Source organism: Anarrhichthys ocellatus, unplaced genomic scaffold (assembly GCF_004355925.1).
Source record: "Anarrhichthys ocellatus isolate YVR2014 unplaced genomic scaffold, GSC_Weel_1.0 scaffold24, whole genome shotgun sequence".
Lineage (NCBI taxonomy): Eukaryota > Metazoa > Chordata > Actinopteri > Perciformes > Anarhichadidae > Anarrhichthys > Anarrhichthys ocellatus.
The window spans coordinates 8,061,386-8,081,354 of NW_022280054.1; the positions used below are offsets into that span (position 1 = coordinate 8,061,386).

At 42.8% G+C, this 19,969-nt stretch overlaps 1 protein-coding gene across 17 annotated transcripts in view; it reads right to left on the reverse strand.

Annotated features, from left to right (window-relative positions):
* The window catches only part of gramd1bb (GRAM domain containing 1Bb), a 103,472-nt gene that overhangs the window by 13,667 nt on the left and 69,836 nt on the right, over window positions 1–19,969 (reverse strand). For 9 of the 17 annotated variants that reach the window (XM_031860868.1, XM_031860872.1, XM_031860869.1 and 6 more), the window contains 3 exons: window positions 4,827–5,037; window positions 2,126–2,146; window positions 624–647 (listed from right to left, as the gene is read on the reverse strand). In XM_031860868.1, the coding sequence (XP_031716728.1) occupies window positions 624–647; window positions 2,126–2,146; window positions 4,827–5,037 (256 nt within the window). Of the gene's footprint in view, window positions 1–623; window positions 648–2,125; window positions 2,147–4,826; window positions 5,038–11,747 lie in introns of all 17 variants that reach the window. The other 8 variants (XM_031860878.1, XM_031860877.1, XM_031860874.1 and 5 more) reach the window with 4 other exon arrangements.

Consider the following 19,969-nt stretch of genomic DNA (forward strand, 5'->3'; position numbering starts at 1 on the left):
GTATCCGTGTGGAGAGAGAGAGAGAGAGAGAGAGAGAGAGAGAGAGACTATCCAACAGTTGAATAGAGCTTTGCCTGGGACTCCTCTGTGATATACAGTGGTTTGGGTCTGTCTGCACTATATCACTTGGTTTAAATGTCACATATGGGGCTGTGGATTACAAAAATGGGATGTAGAGCTTCAAAATAATTGAATAACGATTACACTTTGTTTTGGACATTGGTCACATCTAAATTCTCTCAGCCAGGGTGGCGAGCAGGCCCTATAAAAAAAAGCGATGGTTTTAAACCCCACCGACCGGCAAACAAATACCAGGGTGGCATCAGTTTTTATATTGAAATAAAACTGAGTTTCAGATTACAACAGGCTTTAAATAAAGCATAATCTTCACGATAAAGACATTTTGGAATAAATTATATTTCACACAGCTCACACATCACTGTCCTTCCACATGAATTCAGAGGATGGAAAGCATGGGAAAGGACACGAGGGACTGAAACTATCACAGGGGATCCTGCAGTCGCACAGCTACAGAGGATGTGTGGGGGGGGGGGGCCGGGGGATTCAATGGGGGCCAGCAGGGATTGTCAATGGGTCAAATGAAAACAAGAAGAAATGCTTACTTTAATCAGGTTTAGTCTGTCATACTGAAAGGAAATTAAAAGAGAAAACAAAACGTTAACCAAAGCAGTGAGCAACATGAACACAGGAAGGAGTAGGAAATGAGAGAGACGGTGCTGAGGTCCAATGGGTTTGTGGCTAACAAGCAACTCCAAAGCACATGACTGCCATTACCATGTGATAGTTTCAGAGGTCTGACGTTGCTCCTGAATCTGACTCTCCACCTAGATTGCATGTTCCATGAGAAGCCTGAGTGATTATATGCTGAGCCAACATAACTATTGTCGTCACAGAGGCATGGAACCCCTTTCGCTGAATGCACTCTTGTATTTGGATTGCATTAGGGCGAGGGTGATCAAGCTCACGTTGCTAGGACAACCTCACGCCATGTCTGTGTTCATGTGACCGCTGCTGACCACAGTGGCTAACGTAGAGGTGGGTGGGTGGGGGGTTGGGGGGTTACAAAAGAGTTGAGGTGGGGGGGTTGGACTGTGGCACAGAAATTAGAAGGGATGTAATCAATTGGGACGTGTGTGTGTGTGTGTGTGTTAGATTGTGCAAATCTCTCATTTATTGTCTCCCCAGGTTTCTCATTTCGGCCTGTGTCGATAAAACGAGAGCCTATATACTGAATCCCTATATACTTTGTAGTAAATTTAATGAGCAAAAAAATTAAGAAATAAATAACGGGACGAGGTCTGACAAGTAGCAAATCTAATGGATGAGGCAACAACATGGGTGATGCACTGAAAACATGGCACCAGCCTGCGTCCGTGGACAGGCAGGAGAGGGGGAGTTTTGGGGCCTGGTAGCAGGAGGGATGCTCTCATTATGGGCGGCTCAAATGGTCCTGGAGCTCTGGACTGGGATGCTGGGTGCTGAGTTTATCCCTCCGATAGCCTGGCCGTTAAACAGCATGACGGATGTAAAGCTCTCATTACCAAAAGGTTAACAACGAGATAAGTTTGTAAAGAGAGAGACAGGGCACAATCCAAAGGGGAAAAGGGAAGAGGGAAAGAGAGAGGAACTTAGTCAACTATTTGCAGTATTGTTTATTAGGAATTTGCACCAGAAATCTCAACAATAAGGCCCCATTTCTCCATCAAAACATTTTATTTTTATTCTTTTATTTTTATTTAAGAGCATATCCTGATCCTGACTATATTCACATACAGTAGACTAAGCTTAACACAAACATCTGAAATCGGTATTAGGAATTTGCTACATTGCATATCACCAGAAAGGAAGAGAAAGGACAGGAAAGAGGAGGAGAGGGAGTGAGTGAGGCTGTGTGGGGTTGACCGTTTTCAGAAATGTCCATCTGCTATGATTGTGGGTGCAGATGGGGCTTGTAACGGTTGCACAGGAACAAGCTGGGTTCAGGGTGAAGCGTTGCAAACGGGGGTTTGGACATTTCCACAGAGCAGCTCACAAGACAGGAGGTGGGGCAGAGGGAGGGTGGGCACAGAGATATTTGAGGAACAGAAAAAAGAGTAATGCTTACTTTGGAAAGTCGCTTGTGAGACTAGCATGCAATCAGGAGAAGAACAAAGAAAAATCAGAAAGAAGAATGAAAATAAAAAGAAATCAACCGCAAGAAGAAAACAGCTGAAAGTACCAACAGAAGAGCTGAACAGTCATTATCAGATGACACACATTTTCATATGGCATGTAGCAGTAGCAACAGAGAGAGAGAGAGAGAGAGAGGGAGAGGGAGAGAGAAAGACAGAGAGAGAGAGAGAGAAAGAGAGAGAGAGAGAAAGAGAAGGCGTGCACACTGTGTTGTAGACAAAAAAATGATCAAAGAAAGAGACAAAAACAACAAGTGATTGAAAACAGCAGAGACCGATGAGACGGTACATGTAGACGCAAGTGACATGGCTTACTTCTAACATTTTGCTCAGCGTACAAAACATTAGAGCCACATGCTCCTTCTGTGAAACAACCTGCAAGAGTCAATCCATCACTGAGTTCAGTTGTGAAGGGGGAGATGCAGATGAGGGGGAGGACGGCAAATACAAACACCTGCACTCTTCTGTTTTTCACCTCTTTCCCTCAGCGTCTATTTTTTCAATAAGAGCTTGGGATGTCAGCAGATACGAGGGCTCTATTCCTGTTCTTAACTTAAGTCTTGAGTCTGAAAGGCATCACTCAATGCTGCCTGTATTCAGTAACCAGGAAACCCTTACAACAAAGCAAACCTTCAACTTGCTGTTAAAGGATGGGTTCATACATATTTCCCTTTGCAAGTCTGCCTTAAAACAATACTTACATTCCCATTATGCATAATACAAGAGTTTATGTTTGCTTTAATCATTTCTGGCCTTCAAGAGATATTTTCATTATGCACTTTCAATGTAGCGACGGGGGAAAAAAAAGATCTAAATGGACTGTTGAGTTAGTCCCCCATCACTTACATTGGGTTCAAATAAAGAAATAATCTCTTTATGGCCAGTATTAGTCGGAGGAAAAATTTTTCATACGTGGAACCGACTATTGTTTTAAGACAGACTTGAACAAATTGCAAACCTGTCCTTTAAACACAAACACACCATACTTGTCAGCTGAATTTTTGTCAGAAATGATTTATTGAATGTCCAAACACACTGAGAGTCAGGAGAAAAATTCTGAAGGGTTGGAAATATGATACCTGTATTATCATGAGCTGTCTACGCTTCAAGTGTTGTTGTGGAAATCTGTTCACATCCATCTAACGGATAAACAACCTAAAAGGGTTCACAACAAAACTAGCTCTACTGAGGCAACAAATACACAAGTTGTTTAGCAAGTACATGGTGTGAAGCACATGGTTGTTAGTTAGCATGTCAGCAAGTTGTTTTATAAGCCAAGATCAACTAACTCAACTAAAAACAACTCCTTTAAATCACAGCTTTAGAAGAGGAGAGAGTAAAAGGTTATATATGGGATATGGGATGTCAAAATGAAAGGCTGGAATGGAGTGGAGGGTGCAATCTCTCCTGAGCTCACTAGTTACATATCAGTGTGTACAAGTCAATAATCAATCACAGACGGTGCGTTATGCGTTCAGATCAGTCTCAATAATAATGAAAACACAGAGGAATTCACCGATGTATTTTGTGATTCATATATAAATGACTCTGAGCACAAATATGTCTTTCAATGCACACAAAAAAGAGTTATCATTATATATAAATGTAAACAAATCCACATTTAATCCAGAAACATTTATTGTTTTAAATAAATGTAATAAAAATCCACAAATATATGTAGTTAAAAGGATTTGAAAATGTAATCAAAACCATATTTGGATGTTGTTATTTATATACAAACTGTTGAACTTATTTTAACAAATACAAAAAGATTATTACATTTATTTAAACGAATGTGTGTGTTTGTGCATTAGAAACTGAATCTTATACAAAAATAAGTGGATTTTGTTTACATGTATATATAATGACGACTATTCTTTCCGTGCATTGAAAAACGTTTTTGTGGAGATAATCACATACAGTATATATGAATCACAAATTGTGAAGCCTTCTGTGTGCATGCATTAATATTGAGAGTGATCTGACCCCACAGCGCGTCACTACACTGGTAAAATAAAGCTGGGCCGACTCTGACGTGTTCACGCCGTCACAGTTTATGAATGAATGCACGTGTGACAACCAGAGTTGCCACATCACTCAGCTAATAACCTTATTTCACTGTTGTCTATCTGATGTGACATGTCACAGTAAACATGTTGTGTTACTGTTTCACATGCACTCTCATATTCATGGTTTCCTATTGCATTAAAGTGAATGTAACATGTTCTTTAACGAACAAATACTGGTGTGAGTTTGAGGGTCAAGTATTAGCATTTGCATGATGTTGAAGTGTACTATGCAACTGGCCAAGGCAAGTAGTAAAAAGCTGTTTTTATAAATCAAATATGTCAGCTTATTTATCACATTTAACAAGCATAAGGATTCGTAATGTGTGCTGTTTATGCTATTGGTCAGAGATAACTCGTAGTTTCAAAGAAGTGATTTAAGCCCTTATCCTGACCGGTTTAACTTTAATCCACGTGTGTGAAATTGGCTCCTTGTGTCCAACAGTGAAGACGTTCACAACGGCTACTCTGTGAAAATGTTAAGAGCAGCTTTGTGAGGCTGTTTGTGAAACAGGTACCGAGGAAATGTGTCAAGCCAGGTAAACAGGAGCATCTCCTGGTCGCTCACCTTTGAGTTCTTCCCCCCGCTTCTTGCTGACTGCAGCGAGTATGTTCTCTGGACGACCTGCTCGGGCGTGGAGGGGGATTTGTCAGAGGAGTGGTCTGAACCCTTCTCCACCATGTTCTCACCCTCCTGGCTCTGTGGTGTGGGAGAGCGCGAGCGTTTACGCAGGACTGGTGAGCAGGCGGGTGTGCTCTTGTTTGAGTTACTGGCAGTGCTAAAAGAGAAGAGACGGAAAGAGGGATGAGAAAATCACATCTGCAACGAAGTGCATCAGAGAAATCACACAAACAGGTGGTGCCATCAGTTTAGAGATCAGTGTGGACAGCAGCACAGCACATACAGCATTTCCTCATGGTGACATTATTTGAGGCTTAACGGGCTTGAAGCACCATGTGCTAACCTGGCTAACGACAGCTAAGCTTATACGGGAACAAACGACAACATCACGCATGACACGCATCTCACTGATGCCACACTTCAAAAGTGTTGAGCCCATCGCCAATTTAATTAAAATACGAAGAGGCTTGAAAAAAGTCTCAACATCGACATTTATTCAGCTGTTTATTTATATGAGGCCTTACAAAAATGAAGGATGATTTCACTAAAAGACTGAACTGTTTCCATGGCTGCGGAAATACACCTTGGGAGGACTTGACACGGATCAAATGATCAGAGATACAATGCCAATCATTCTGGTCCTGAAACACATAATTATATTATCTCAAACTGAGCTGCATGCTGACTTTAACATGGGGATTCATCCACTAACAGCTCTCCAGCCGAGTGGAAGGACTGTTGTCTCGAGACAGGTAGTCCCTTTCCTTCCATCATACGTTGCTATCAGGTAGCCTGTGTGATCCAGCACGAGACACCCTCTTTTCTTACGCACGCACGCACGCACGCACACGCACACACACACGCACACACACACACACACACACACACCAATGGCTCAGCAAGAAGCCTCCTCCTCACAATGACAGCAGCGAACAAAAGGCCCTGAAAGTGATCTGAGTGGCGGTGCGCCCGCCAGGCACGGTTACTTGACATGGCGTTATGCAAGCCATTACGTCACTGGCAGCCAATGGCCGCTGTTAGTGCCCATGAATTACTGATCTACTGTTGCATTCGGAACTGCGGTGCAGCTTAGAGCACTGCATCATAGTGGCCAGTGTTGACAGCTCCTGTCTGACTGTCAGGGTCTGCTGTACCAGTGACTGGTTGATTTTAAAAAGGCAAGGACAACAAAGAGCCTTCACAGCTGTTTAATGCATCAGGATAGATAATGCACTCCTGGTGTGTTACGGTACCTCTGACATCGATTTATATGATTCCCGATGGCTGCTGTTCAGTGGATGATCATGTTAACTGCTGATTAGTCCCTACTGACCTGATTAGGAGTACATTTGCAGGGAAATCTCCTTTGAAAGACGTTTGTTTAACGTTATTTATTTGAAGTAGACATCTACTGCTGCCACAGCTCAGTGAATGGCAGGTGATTGCCGGATGTTTAAAGTCGTAACCTCAAGGTTCTTATTCTTAATCATTGTTTTCATCTAAAAAAAAAAATCTCTGGTTTATCAGGTGGTGTATGTCATACATCAGGGCATGACATCTGAGTACAAATGCTCACCACGGCGGTAGAAAGCAGAGTACATCGATATTCAGAATGCATGACAATCTTTGTCTGAGGCAGCAGACTGTCTGGGTCACACACACATACAAGCAAGTGCACACGCAAGGTGGTGGAGATGGTGTTTGTAAAGAAATTCCAATATCCTGCACCTTTCATGTGCTTGACAAATGAACCAGGGTTTCCCCATCAAACAGTTCAGCAGAGGTCGTAAGCCACCCAGATTCTGTCGCATCTCGTCTCACGATCAATCAATCCATCATTAATAGATGACGTCCTAAACAACATCCACATGAAGCATTAAATATGTGGTGTTCTGTTGTGAGAAATACTACCTGGGCCTTTTCCTCGAAGGTCACAAGTGTATTATTTATTTTTTTATGATGTAAGCAGAGGTGGACTTTATTTCAGGTGTGGTGGCATCCTCAATCAGAAAAAACTGCTGGGAAACCCTACTAATGGCTGTTTCCATATAGCAACACATATGATAGAGACCTGAAACAAAGTTTGAGAGCTTTAAAATCGAAGAAACAATGTAATTTCGGTTGTTTATTAGTTGTTTATTAGGCAAAAAGAGACACTTAACATGTGAAGAATTAATTTGCAAAAACATATAAAGGCCGTTCTTTAAATGAATAAACCAGTTTCATTGATATTCCCTTCAGTGCACAATAAAAAAAACATGATCTGTGACAATCTTTGAGATATCTTGTTTGATGGATATTCCCTGGAGTGCAAAAAAAATTAATACATTTGGAAAATAATTGAAAACAGAGATATCTGTGTTTGCAAATTCACTTTTCACTGATCTTTGGAAACATGCACACAAAGAGAGGTACATCAACTCAAACTACATCAAGCCACAAAGAATATTGGCTGCACTGCGACTCACGTTATCGGGGTCTTAACTGCTGATTTGACACAGTGGAACAGGGCAGTGGAGTGGCTGTGGTGAGAGTGTAGTTTGGAGACTTTGAATTTGACCGTACTGATGTGGGACAAAAGGTGTTGTCGGGAATTTGTCAGTAACAATCGAGCAGAACAATTTCTCCACTTTGTCTTTGGCTATAATGTGAATGACTTCCCTTCGGTTGTCATCTGTACGTAGCACAAAGTCAGAGAGGGAACCATGGCCACATCTACATGTCAGGCAGGTAGAAGCCCTCCGGTTCTGTTTGTCTAACATCACTGAACCATTTCTTACACTTGGCCACAGTTGTCCTCGGTCAGAGCAACACATTAATAAAATGTGCATCTCCTCCGAGGATAATTTCATTATCATATGCTGTGGGCTTCCTATTCTTATTGTTTATTTGCTTGTGGTCGTTCTGAATATCTTGTTAAAGATCATCAGTTTACACTTGGGAGCAGCTTTTTGGCCTGTTCTCGTCCATCTAAAATGAATGAAGTACTAAAAAGTACACACTGGGGGGACGGGGGGGGGGGGGGGTGGCCCAGGATATGTAGCTTTATTACACACCATTGCAGAGATCTGGGGTTCATCTGTTGATCTATACTGTGTCCTTCTATCTCCACTCTTCGCAGATAGACAACAGAGGGAGTCAGCATCAATAAGGACTGCAGAGCGCAGAGACAACTTAGCAATTGCAAATCGAGGAAACATAACAAAATAAACAAAATAAACCCCACTTGCTCTAAAGCTTATACTACTTACAGCTACATACCTTTTCATTGAAAGTGTATCAGAATAGGAATGTAAAGTAGTCATTGTATGTATGAGTGAAACCAGGTACAACACCTACTAACCAGAATATTCTGCACCAGTTGGGTCAAAAAGCTATATTTAAAAGTAGCCGCTTCCACTTGTTACTGCCTGATTGGGAGTTCATTACACATGATGTGATAATTAGGCTCAAAGCTGATCATCAGTAAGTGTCTGCATGTTGTTGACAATTGACACCAGGAAAGGTAGAGCCTAACAAGAGGATCAGTTTCTCACTGTCCCAAATCAAGGTAGGAGTACAAATACAACAGATGGAATATCAATAATATATTACTAAAACTATTATGGATTACAGCTTTAACAAATGAGCAGTAAAGGATCTATTTAGAGAATACTGCGTTTGAATTGGTACTCGTTGGATCCAATAGCAAATGGTTAAGGTCTTCCACAACCTCCCATCCATCCCGAGAGCGGAGCGCCCAGCAATGATCCGGCGCTAATGGTGTCATTGACAGACACATTTGGCAGACAACAGACATAATGGACACACGGTGTTCCCATTTGTCACGTAACTGCAGCCACCACCACTGCATGCTCTCCTGCAAACAAATGTACGAGCACCACGCAAACACAAACATTACTCAGACAAAGATATGGCATATTCAGATAGTGAGCCAGTGGTGCTCTTTTCCATGCCATATCCAGGTTTGGGTAATCCTGTCTCAGTTGGCACACACACATTCACACTCCCTCACACACTGTAGGTCGGGGTGGAGAGGTGCTGGCAGGGGTTGAGGTTCAGTGGGAGGTTAAGTTCAAGCCCCATTAAGTCATTAATTACACAACTAAAGAGCTAAAGTCTCTCAAAGTACTCTTACGTGTCCACATAGGTTTAACCAGTGGCTTGGCCTCTACGGGAAAAAAGGGCTTGAACAAAATATTAGATACATAAAAAATAATAGCTATAATGAGGTAACTGAAGCTCAGGTTGCCTGAGATTAAAATAACGTGGTTGGGTAACAAAGCCCAGATACAAAATAAAACACAGAGGATCATCACTCAGTACTTTCCCTCCGCTCAGCTTCATTTTTTTTGATACAGGAACCTCCACTTGTTGTTTTGAAGAGATGAGGAATTCACTGATCACCTCGCCTTTCCAGACACACAGCAGTAAACAATGGGAACGCGGCTTCATCATCAGCATATGAATGACTAAGCCCGATATATGTCATTCACACAGCAGTTTGCTCTTTGAACCAGAATGGTGGTGTGGATAGAGCGAACACGCAGCTGATGCTAGGCTGCAGAGGAGCAGACAAAAGCCTCCATCACTGACGCTTTGTTCGTAACTGCTTCGTGAAACACAACACAGAGAGTTTGACATAAAGCAGGAGAACCTGTCACTGGCATTATCTCCGGACTGGGATGCTCGGAGAATTACACGTAAAAGCACAATGAGTTCTTCAGCTGTGGAATAATAGAAGCAGCTGTTCACAGCTCTATTACGTCTAAACATATAACTTGCTATCATGAAGGAAAGCCTGCCTTGGGGTGCAACGATAAAAAACAACAACAACACACTACTCTAATCAATTTAAAAAGGCTTACTGGAATCAAAGTGACAAAACCAAGCATGAGTGCTTCACTTACGAAAGCTGCTGTTTCCAGCACCACTCACATGAGCTTTGTAGTTGCAATGATAGAGTGATCCGAACGCCGTGGTCTACGTTTACCTTCAATGGCTCACTGCAGCGAGAGAGCTGACAAACAATTTAACAATTAAAAAGACATATCTCTCTCTCTCCGAGCACCGCCCCCGCGCATTTACAAAGCTCAAACAAAGCTAAGCTTAGGATGAATATTGCTATAGCAACAGTGAACAGAGAGAAAGGTTTAAATATTCAGAGTGTGCGACTAAATATACTTCACCAGCTCTGCCGGTTAGAGATGCTGTCTGAGCGGGAAATAGAGCAGGGAGGCAAAGCGCCAGACATCACGGCCCATCAGGACGTTTTGGCACTTTTCATGATTGATTTCTGGACTTATCTCTACTTTGACATCCATAAATCTGATTTATGGATATTAGTATCCGATAATACCTTTCCCGCAGCTGTCTGCAATATTTATTTTGTTAATTTGTACGCGCAATATATTTTGCTTAACTAAATTAAGCCCACATTAATTTGAAGTTGTTAGAACAAATTCTATGAATAATAATAAATACTTAAAGAAAACTTGATATTACATATTCCAGAATACTAATAATGCTTTGTGGTACATAGCAGAGACTTCAAATAAATTGAACTGCTAGAAAACAATTTAACGGAGAAACTTCTTCTCACCCAGTGTTGTAATTTAGTAAAACTAAAAGAATTATGGTCCACAATGCGGTTAGAGACAATAAATGAAAGCTTATTTTGATCCAAACTAACGGCATCTTGTATTTTAACATCCTACTTGATTATTATTAAAAGACTAAAATGTAAGATGTTGCTCAGCAATGTATGTCATTTGCATTATGTGTGAGAGGGATTGATCCCTGATGCTCAAGCACAGAAATCATCAGCATTTCAGAGCTCTGCACAGACAGACAGACCGACAAACTTCAAGGTGTTGATCAGACAAGACCCCTACATGTCACTCAAATTAGGTCAAGTGTGAAACAAAAAATAAAAGAGAAACAAGCATGCTGCTTGCACCACTTTGCTACAGTCTTTTCTTTAAATAAGCTGTAAAGCTCTAAATCCAACCGGCTCAAGCTGTCCGATGGTTCAGCTTCACAATAGAACAGAGTTCCGGGCCTTTCTGAGCGCCCCCGCTTGTTTTCACAGTTTTGCTGACCCTGGAAAATACCCATCTGGCAGCGGCCCTTCAGCTCCGCTGTGTTTGAAAAGGCCGTGAGGAACACCACGCTCACCAGCAACCACTGCGCCTGCACACACGGGAAGGCACACACAGAAGCATGCATGTACGCCCATGTGCTGCAAAAATACATGTGGCAACATCACACATCTAATCTACCAAATACAAAAGTTATATAACCAAACTCATCTTACCCCACCCACCCCCTCTCTCTGTTACTAACACACACACACACAGAGCCTGCCATACCCCTGGTGAAAGACACAGTCCCTCAACACTTCGCCGTAGCAGCCTTCAAGGCAGTGGCAGCCCTCGTTGGCCACTGTCACGCACTCAAACACCACCATGTCCTCGTAGGCAGCCCCAAGTAATGAGCTGTTCATCCAGCGGATCATCCCGACGACGGCGCGCTGCACTTTCCTTTCTCTCTCAGTGGATAAAAGGTAGTGGGACAGATAAACGGAGAGAGACAGAAGGGGAGAGAAGAGATGGAAGAGGCAGGCAGGGAGATTTTCTTTCGCAGGCTTAGGGCCACTGATCTTCCCCGGCCAGCTCTGATCTCCTAATAACCAGCTTACAATCGCCCTTAACACCACCTGCCAAAGCGGAGGCATTGGTGGTCCGGGCTTTCCTTCCAAACGGCACATGTTGATCTCGCCAAGCAGGGACGCTAATCATTATGCAGGCTCCATGTAAGTCCGTATGAATGCAGCCAGGTAAGCAGGCTGTTGTTCCCAGCACTAACCTGGTCGTAGCCATGTAGAGAGCTGCTCCGCAGCGATCAGCCCTTTTCAAATGGAGTCATTCACGCAGCGGGAGCCGTGGATGAGGCATAGGAGGAAGGAGATGGAGGAGGAGGAGGAGGGGGGGGGAGAGAGAGAGAGAGAGAGAGAGAGAGGGATGAGGGATATAGGTAAGGAGGGTGAACGAGTTCTGGAGCATGCCGGGAGGAAAAAGGAGGAGGAAGCAGACGCAGCCGAGGGAGATTAAAAAAAGAACGTATTTCCCCGGCAGACGGTGAGAACAGTTTCTCTCTCTCTGGAGAGCGGGCTCCGTCTTTTTTCTTCCTCTTCCTATCGTTCACTCTTCTTCTCCTTTGTCTGAATTGAGGCCGATAAGCTCCTTCTCTCTCCAGCAGCCTGCACCTTTCTATTCGCCCCTTTTTCTTCCTCCGCTCTCCCAGCCGTTGGACCATCAGCGCTATTACTGCATCCGCTAGAATCCAAGCAAGGCTCTCCTCTCTGCTCCCTGTTTCACAGAATTTCACGGCTACAGACTGACAATAGATATGAAGAATGTGCAAGCGGATAGAAAGAGATAGATAGAGAGAGAGAGGGGGGGGGGGGCTTTCACTTTGCATTCCACCTCTACTTGGTGCTGGTGCACTGAACCTGCTGCTCCCTCAATTATTCATGTGCTTCATGAATGGACGGGCTGACATCACCGCCATTCGGGTCACTTTACATCCATAGCTCCCTCTAAATCACACAACAAGCTGGAGCGGGGTTTCTGGTAAACACATATCATGGTTTCACATAGACGCACAGCGGCACATAATTCAACTTGCTTTGCTTTGAAAATCAATTAGAAGTCTACAATCAGAAAAAGTAAAAGTGAAGGCCAACGTTCTTAGTGTTGAAGACATGCGAGTGTGACGTACTTAACGATATTTTCAATGTGGCAGTACATTGACACCAGGGTGTCAAGAAATGGGTTCAACTATTGCAAAGCTTGTTGTATCTTGTTAATATCCAATAAATAATTACAAGCAGAACCCCGTTCCAAACATTAAATGACATATTCTGTGCTTCAGTTGTTTGTTATGGTCCGATAAATAGAGATACATAAAAGACAATATGAATTATCCACTGTGCATCATTACCATCTATTTTATACTTCCAATGAACCTACTTGAAAAACTATTTCTATGTGAATTTCATTGCAGTTACATATTAAACTGATTATTGTGTTATTGTATTGTAGGAGTCTGTTCAAACCCAGTGAATTATCCAAACCTGATATTTTATTCTATAGCAGTTTTAGTCATAACATTGGTGCATAACAACAAAACTTTTAACTTGGCCTTTTGGCACCGAAGACATTTTGTAGTGACACAGAAGGAAGAGCACATGTGTAAATAATAAAATCAACAATGGCCGCATTCCATTTAGCTGCTTGAGTTTCAGGGTTCTGGTTTTGTGCCTGCTGGCTCACTCCCAAACAAATCAGGTTTCCATCCAAATGTAGCTCAACATTGAACCACTTTTCCAGAAAATGTGCAAGTTAAAGTGCGTTTCATGTTTGTTTCATCATGTATCAACTGGTGGAAGGTTACAGTCTCCTCATGCGCTCCACACTTAACCACTATTTTTTATCTCTCCAGTGGAAGTTTGAGTGACACATACATCACATGCTTCATGTATATCATGGTTTGTAGTTTACATGTTTCTTTCCATTGCACTTTGTTGCACATTGTTGTTATCGATAGATCAACTTTTCCTCCTCAGCCAAGCATAAAAACTTTGCACCCTGGTTTGTTTTTTTATGCCATGCTTTAATATAAGTAGGCAACATGTCTGCTGTGAAAAATATAGATTATAATGTTAAGAAAGCTGAGTATCATTTGGAACATTATATTATATTAACATGTATACTTTTATACATAATGTGTTAGTGTATGTATATAATGTAAATTATCAGTATTCACTTTTTTGTTGATTCAGTAATCCAAAACCTATAAGGAAGTTGGATGAGGCCTAATTTCAAACATCCCCACAAGTCAATCAGCTCTTACAAAAAAGAGAATGGTGACCCACACAGTGAAAGGCTTTATCCACATGGCTGCAACTGGGTGTCCAACAAGTGTTTCGGTGCATTACACACTCACTGCTAACTAACTGGTGTCTCCATGTGCACTTCTTATCAAAAGATGACAGCTACAGTAGTATTTACATGTTAACTATCACACAAACTGTATCACTAACAAAATAAGGGAGGTAATGTTAAGGTGACCCATTCACATGTTCATACATAAAGATGACAACAGTCACCTCTGGATCTCTATTAAGAAGCAAACGGAGCCCTGAGCTGTGCTGCTGGAAAGACTTGACCCCGGGGCTGCAGCAATGCTGGCGGCCTCTGTGGGAGCGCCGAGCGGAGCCGTGCTGTGGAACAAAGGGAGCTGGTCCACTGAGCCGGACCACTGTGTGCTCAGATAAGCCCGCCCGGCCTCGCACCAACAACTGACCTACTTAGAGGGACCTCTCCTCTCTTTGTTGTTGCGCCCAGGGGACATGCAGATGGTCAAATTGACCACACGCACTCAGAGAAATGGTACGTAATGAATGGCCGTGGGCCCTTTGCTGTTGATTCACTCATGACTGACAGACTTGACAGGCTTGAGCATTTTCAACCACCCCCCCCCCCCCCCCCAATTCATTCTGGTGTAAATGTAAGCCGAACACACCCCCACCAAATGTTAAACACTCCAACTAATTTCTCCATCTTTCTGAGAGGAAAGGCATGCTGTTTACCGAGTTGTCACGGCAACATAAAATGTGGCGACGCCTGGCTGGGTCGGAAATGTCCGTCAAGACCGACTGTGTCTCGACCGTGCAGTTGCCATGGCAGCCCGTCAAGCCATTCATGTGCACCGCTACTTGAAGTGTTCCCAACTAGAGGGACAACGAGAGAGCTGCAGGAGGGTGTGTGTTTGTGTGTTTGTGTGTGTAACGGGGTGATGATGCTGCAGCATAAAGCATTAACACACGCCATTAGTTATCTACAAAGCCCCGGAGTTTAAGGGCACTTTGCTGTGAACATGTCCGGAGTGAAAGGAGCCAGCGGTGGCTCCCTGACAGACGATATCTCTATTTCGCTCGGGAAGATAGTTTGAAAGATCCGGACACAAACTTTTTGTGTTGATAGCCGTGTGTCAGTATCGTACAAAAACAATCAAATACGGAGTGAAACCACTGTGTGTCGTTAGCTTTCCTAAAAACTATTTAAATCCAATCCCACGAGCATGATTTAAGCATTTAGTCCAGGCTTAATTAAGCTGCCTAATTATCCTCAATGTGTGGCAACCTAACATAGGCCTCTAACAATTTTTGGGTTCTCATTGAAGCCGTGACCTACTGTACCTCTGGGTCCAAGAACCTGTTTTAAAAGCAGCTATAATTAAACATCACCGATTTAAATTCAAACGGCACCACCCGGAATATCATCTCGAGAAACGCTCATCCAAACAACTTCACACTAGTCGCTGCAGTTCCTGAACCGCAAACATATAAATAGACTCTCCTTCCACTTTAGTTAGATAGATATATGTTGGGGAAAGAACAGATTGAATTCCCACCATCACCATCATCACAGCGTTTATTAGAGGCAACCTATCCTGTACTATATTCTACAGTGAATTTCAAGCGGTTTAGCATCTTAACACAGCCCTGTAGTTCCTAAACATCTAAATTGAAGCTGGTTTTGTATACTTACCTAAAATGCATAAATGAAAGAAAGATACAGAGAGTTTCTCAGTCATCTCTGATATTTCTAGTCTCTACCAGAATATTGGCCACATAGGACGCTTTGATGCTGTCAAGTTCTAAGCATCACTTCCACATCTTTCCTTGTGTCTGTGTGTGAGATCTACAGTAACTATTTCTGTTTGATCAAAAGTGTTATCTTTAAGTCTCTGTATGGGCTTCATTTGTGCACCTATTATCCCTTTGTGTCACTAATAAACGCAGTGTTGACAGTGTGAAGGAATTCAACCTTTTCTTTCACATCATTTCAATTTCCTGTCTAGCAGGTGTGTATTACATAACACTTAGTTTTACGTCTACTATACAAATATCTTTTACGTATACTGGCCATTTTCACTATTTCCTAATGTCATGCAGACAAAAACATTGTTGATTAATCAAATGATAAAGGAAAGCATCTGCAGATTAATCGATAATGAGAATAATTGTTAGTTGCAGCCCTATTTAAGAAATGGCATAAATTTATTTCATTTCTCATTAGCAGTTATTTGTTCGGCGCTAAAAGGGAGAAGTTCATTCCCAGCTCTTATGATGTCACCGATCACATGTAGCTGTCTGTGCGGGCATAATGAAACACAGGGAGCCTGCAGGTGCATAAGGTTAAGTTTGGATTCCTCAAGTGTTAACTCAACAAATAACTAATATATTAGATTAAAACAATTACTTCCATGTACACATAAACACATGCCAGTTTATAAGACAGGAGGGAGGGAAGCAGGTTCCGGTCGTGCTTTTAAAAAGCTTAATTGAAAATTAACTTTTTTTGTTTTTTTGGACAAGCTATATTTGAGAAACCATGGAATGCAAACGTGAATCCTTTTCATCAGACATACATCAGGGAGGGGTACTCATGACTGTCATGTGTCATGGACGGAATGACTGATACTTTAAAAGTAACCTGGAAGCAAATGCACCCGTCATAATACTAAGATTAATGCAACCAGCCTTCCTTAGTCCTTATTAATGCGAACACAAAATACCACTTTAGACACAAATCCTTTCTCATTAAGCGCTATGCAAGCAAAGCAAAAGTTTCTCCAGCGACTTTATCAATCATTGCAAACCAATCAATGCATCATCCATCATATTCCCTCACAGCCCAAAGATAGAAAAAAAAAAAAGCCGGTTGTATTGTGAGCAGGCAGAAGAGTGTGCCGGGGAATAGAGCATAATCAGCGAAGACAAATGGCTTGTGGGAAGGATGCAGTATATATATAAAAAAAGGGGAAAAGGGGAAAAGGGGACAGGGGTAGAGAGAGGGAGTGTTAATATGCAGTGGCCAGAAGGGAAACAATTCTGCGGTTTCTCTTCACTGCAGGGCTACTGCTGTGAACTCGGAAGTCCGTTGTGGGCCAGTCTGATGGTGCAGTGCTTTATCTGTAAGGCTGCTGTTGGTTCCAAGCCTCCCAGTACATTCTTAAACAAACTCTTAGCTGTGGACATTCATGTTTTCCGAGCATGTAGAAATAGTTTTAATCGTGACTTTTGATTACCGTTTTAAATCTGGAGGAGCAGCTGATCGACCAGCAGCTCACCTACAGTTAACGCAGTAGAACCTCTCCCTCTCTAATACTTCACATATTGAAATGATGCTTCTTGGTCCAGAGACCTGGGAGCTACAATTGGGAAGTCAGTTTTAAAATAGCCCAGAGAGACCATGAGTGGCTCGGCACTGGATGGTACACGCCTGGGGGTTTGGCGTGCATGTGCGTTATGTGAGGATCTGAAGCATCCGTGCATATGTTGGTGGATGTTGCAAGTTTCCAAAAGTCTTTGATGTTCCGTTTGTCTGCATGACAGCATGCATGAGCTAAAAAGCTGCAGTCTCAAAGGGACGTAAAAGCAGAAATGGCAGACAGAAGGCTACTCCACAGAGCTCCGACCATGACATTAAGCAGAGAAAACACCACAGTCGCCTGGCTCCGATTGGCAAAGATCAATACGTTCAAGGAGCTGAACAATTGACCAGACGACTCGGGTGTAAAGATACACACGGGCATTTACGTATGCGAGTCGGCACTCGGTCTGTCCGACTGTCAGGCAGCATCAACAGGCTTGTCCGTGGTGCCACGTGCAGAGAGTAAGCTCCAGCTCAAGCTTGCTGTCTGTGCCTCGCTGTTGCTACAGCTGCTGCTGTTGGCTGCGTGTGCACATCTGTGTGCAGATGTTTTGCATGCAGATTTAAGTCACACCAAATGTCGTATCGAGAGCAAACATCCCCACATCGGGGCCACTGCCAAATCTCTCTCTCTCTCTCCCTCTCTCTTTCTGACAAGTAATGCTGCAAAAATACCCCCCCCCCGGCTCTCAATCACAGCGTGCACTGTGACAAAACAAACAAAAACTCGTTGACACTCGCTTCCCCTGACATCGACTTTCCCCTGACATCGACATCATGAGATTCTTTCTTATCACTATGACCAATATTTCTTTTACACTCCCGTCGTTTCCATCAGATCACAATCATCATCTCAACTATTCTATCTTGGCTTTCATTTCATGCAATTTCAGTACATGTTAAGATCAAATCTGAGTAATATGCCTCAAAAACCCAATAAATATAACGGCAAAGCATGACACAATAATCAGAGCTTCATCCTAATCTTTAGGAGTCTCATTTGCCAGCAGCCAGTCACGAGATAAAACGGAACAAATACTTTTGCACTAATAAAAACCTACTGAGAGTAAACAAGAATCATTGTCTAGTTCACTCGAGTACCTGGAGAGCGCCAAACCAGCGCGGATAAATCACTGCATCCCGTGTAGATAAATAAGCTGCTTTATCAGGTGGCAGCTACTGGTTTATAACAAAGGACAACAAATGAAGTGATTGAGGTATTGAGTGATGGGATGACCTCTAGGTCACACCGTTTTGCCGAAGAAGCAGATTGTCTCTGGGAGAACAGAACGCAGCTCAAAAAAAAATATCACAAATAACCAGAGTGAGATTTCAGCTGGATCCTCCCTTTGATGAATTTACGAGGGGAACCGATAACGATCACTTCTTCCTTCATCGAGTTTTCCCCCTTCAAGGTGGACTGAAACACAGCTGAAATAAAGCGTCATTTTTGAAATAAACCTTTTACAGACACATTCTTGATTAAAAGGTAAAAATCATATTATGACATTTACTTGGGATGCATCCTATCGGATACAGTAAATCTACATACGTATGCGCCGTTATATAACATGACAACATGGCATGCAAACTATACCCAGCTAGCTAGCCAGACAGTTTCATCTCTATGTATAAGAGACTATGGGATGCTAACAGATGGCTGTTCAGTGGTAAAGTAACCTGTGTGTATGTGCCAAACAGGAAGACACATACAGTATGCACTCTATCTAATTAATCTCATGAAGCCCTCAGAGGAAATGTTCAAAGCTACAGTCGACACAGTCTGAAGTAAAAAAAAAAAAAACGACTGGAGAGTCAAGTAATAGATTTGAGTGGTATAGAAAAGCAGAGAGGAGAGAGGGTTGCAAATGATAGAAGGACACAGATATATATAGAGAGAGTGAAAAAAAAGAGGTCCTATAGGGAAAAGAAGAGATCCTCATGAAAGTGAGAAGCAAGGAAGCGGGACGCACGTTGCCGAAACTGCTCCCCCTCTGTTTTTTTTCTCTCTCCTGCAGTGCTCTGTAATTCGCCTCTAAAAATATCAGGCAAGATGAGGAGGAGGAGCATAAACAAACACAGGGGGAGGAGAGGATAGAAGGAGGGACGACGGAAAAAGTGCACACACTGTGGTGAAACAGGTTGAAAAGAAAAAAGCCAGAGCAGGGCCACCTGGATGTGGATCCGTTTGTCCCTGTGAGACACCGAGGGGAACGGGGGGGAAACAAGCGAGGAGGACAGCGATAGTGAGGAGCGGGGGAAGACGGAGGGAGCATGTGCCTGCTCTTTTCCAGGCAGCCACGTGAGTGCCTCTCCTCAGCTGCTCTGCTCACACTGAGCCCGCCAGAGGGGAGCAGAGCAGGGTCGCCACAGCGGGGGGGGAAAGAAGAAGAAAAAATAACACACACTAGCTGCACTGGATACACACACTCTGGTCACAGCTTAGTGGGGTCCTAACCTAGCCCTTATTACTTACTGAGACATTTCCTGTAGATTTACATAACCATGTAGAAATGCACCGGACAGACAAACATAATTATATCTATTAATGCTAATTATACATGTGCCCTCTTTAAAAAGCACAGATATTTGACAGTGCATCCGGCCTTGTCAACAGAGTACGTTGTCTTAAGAGTGACATATGACAATACAGCCACATAATACCAGAAAATAGTCACAGACATCCAGCACCTGGCCGGGTACACGACAGCAGTGTACAGCTGCTATACAGAAAAGAAAAAAAACGGATTACATTTCAAATACACAATCGCACACACAAAGAGAAAACCTCCGCTCTCCGTTCAG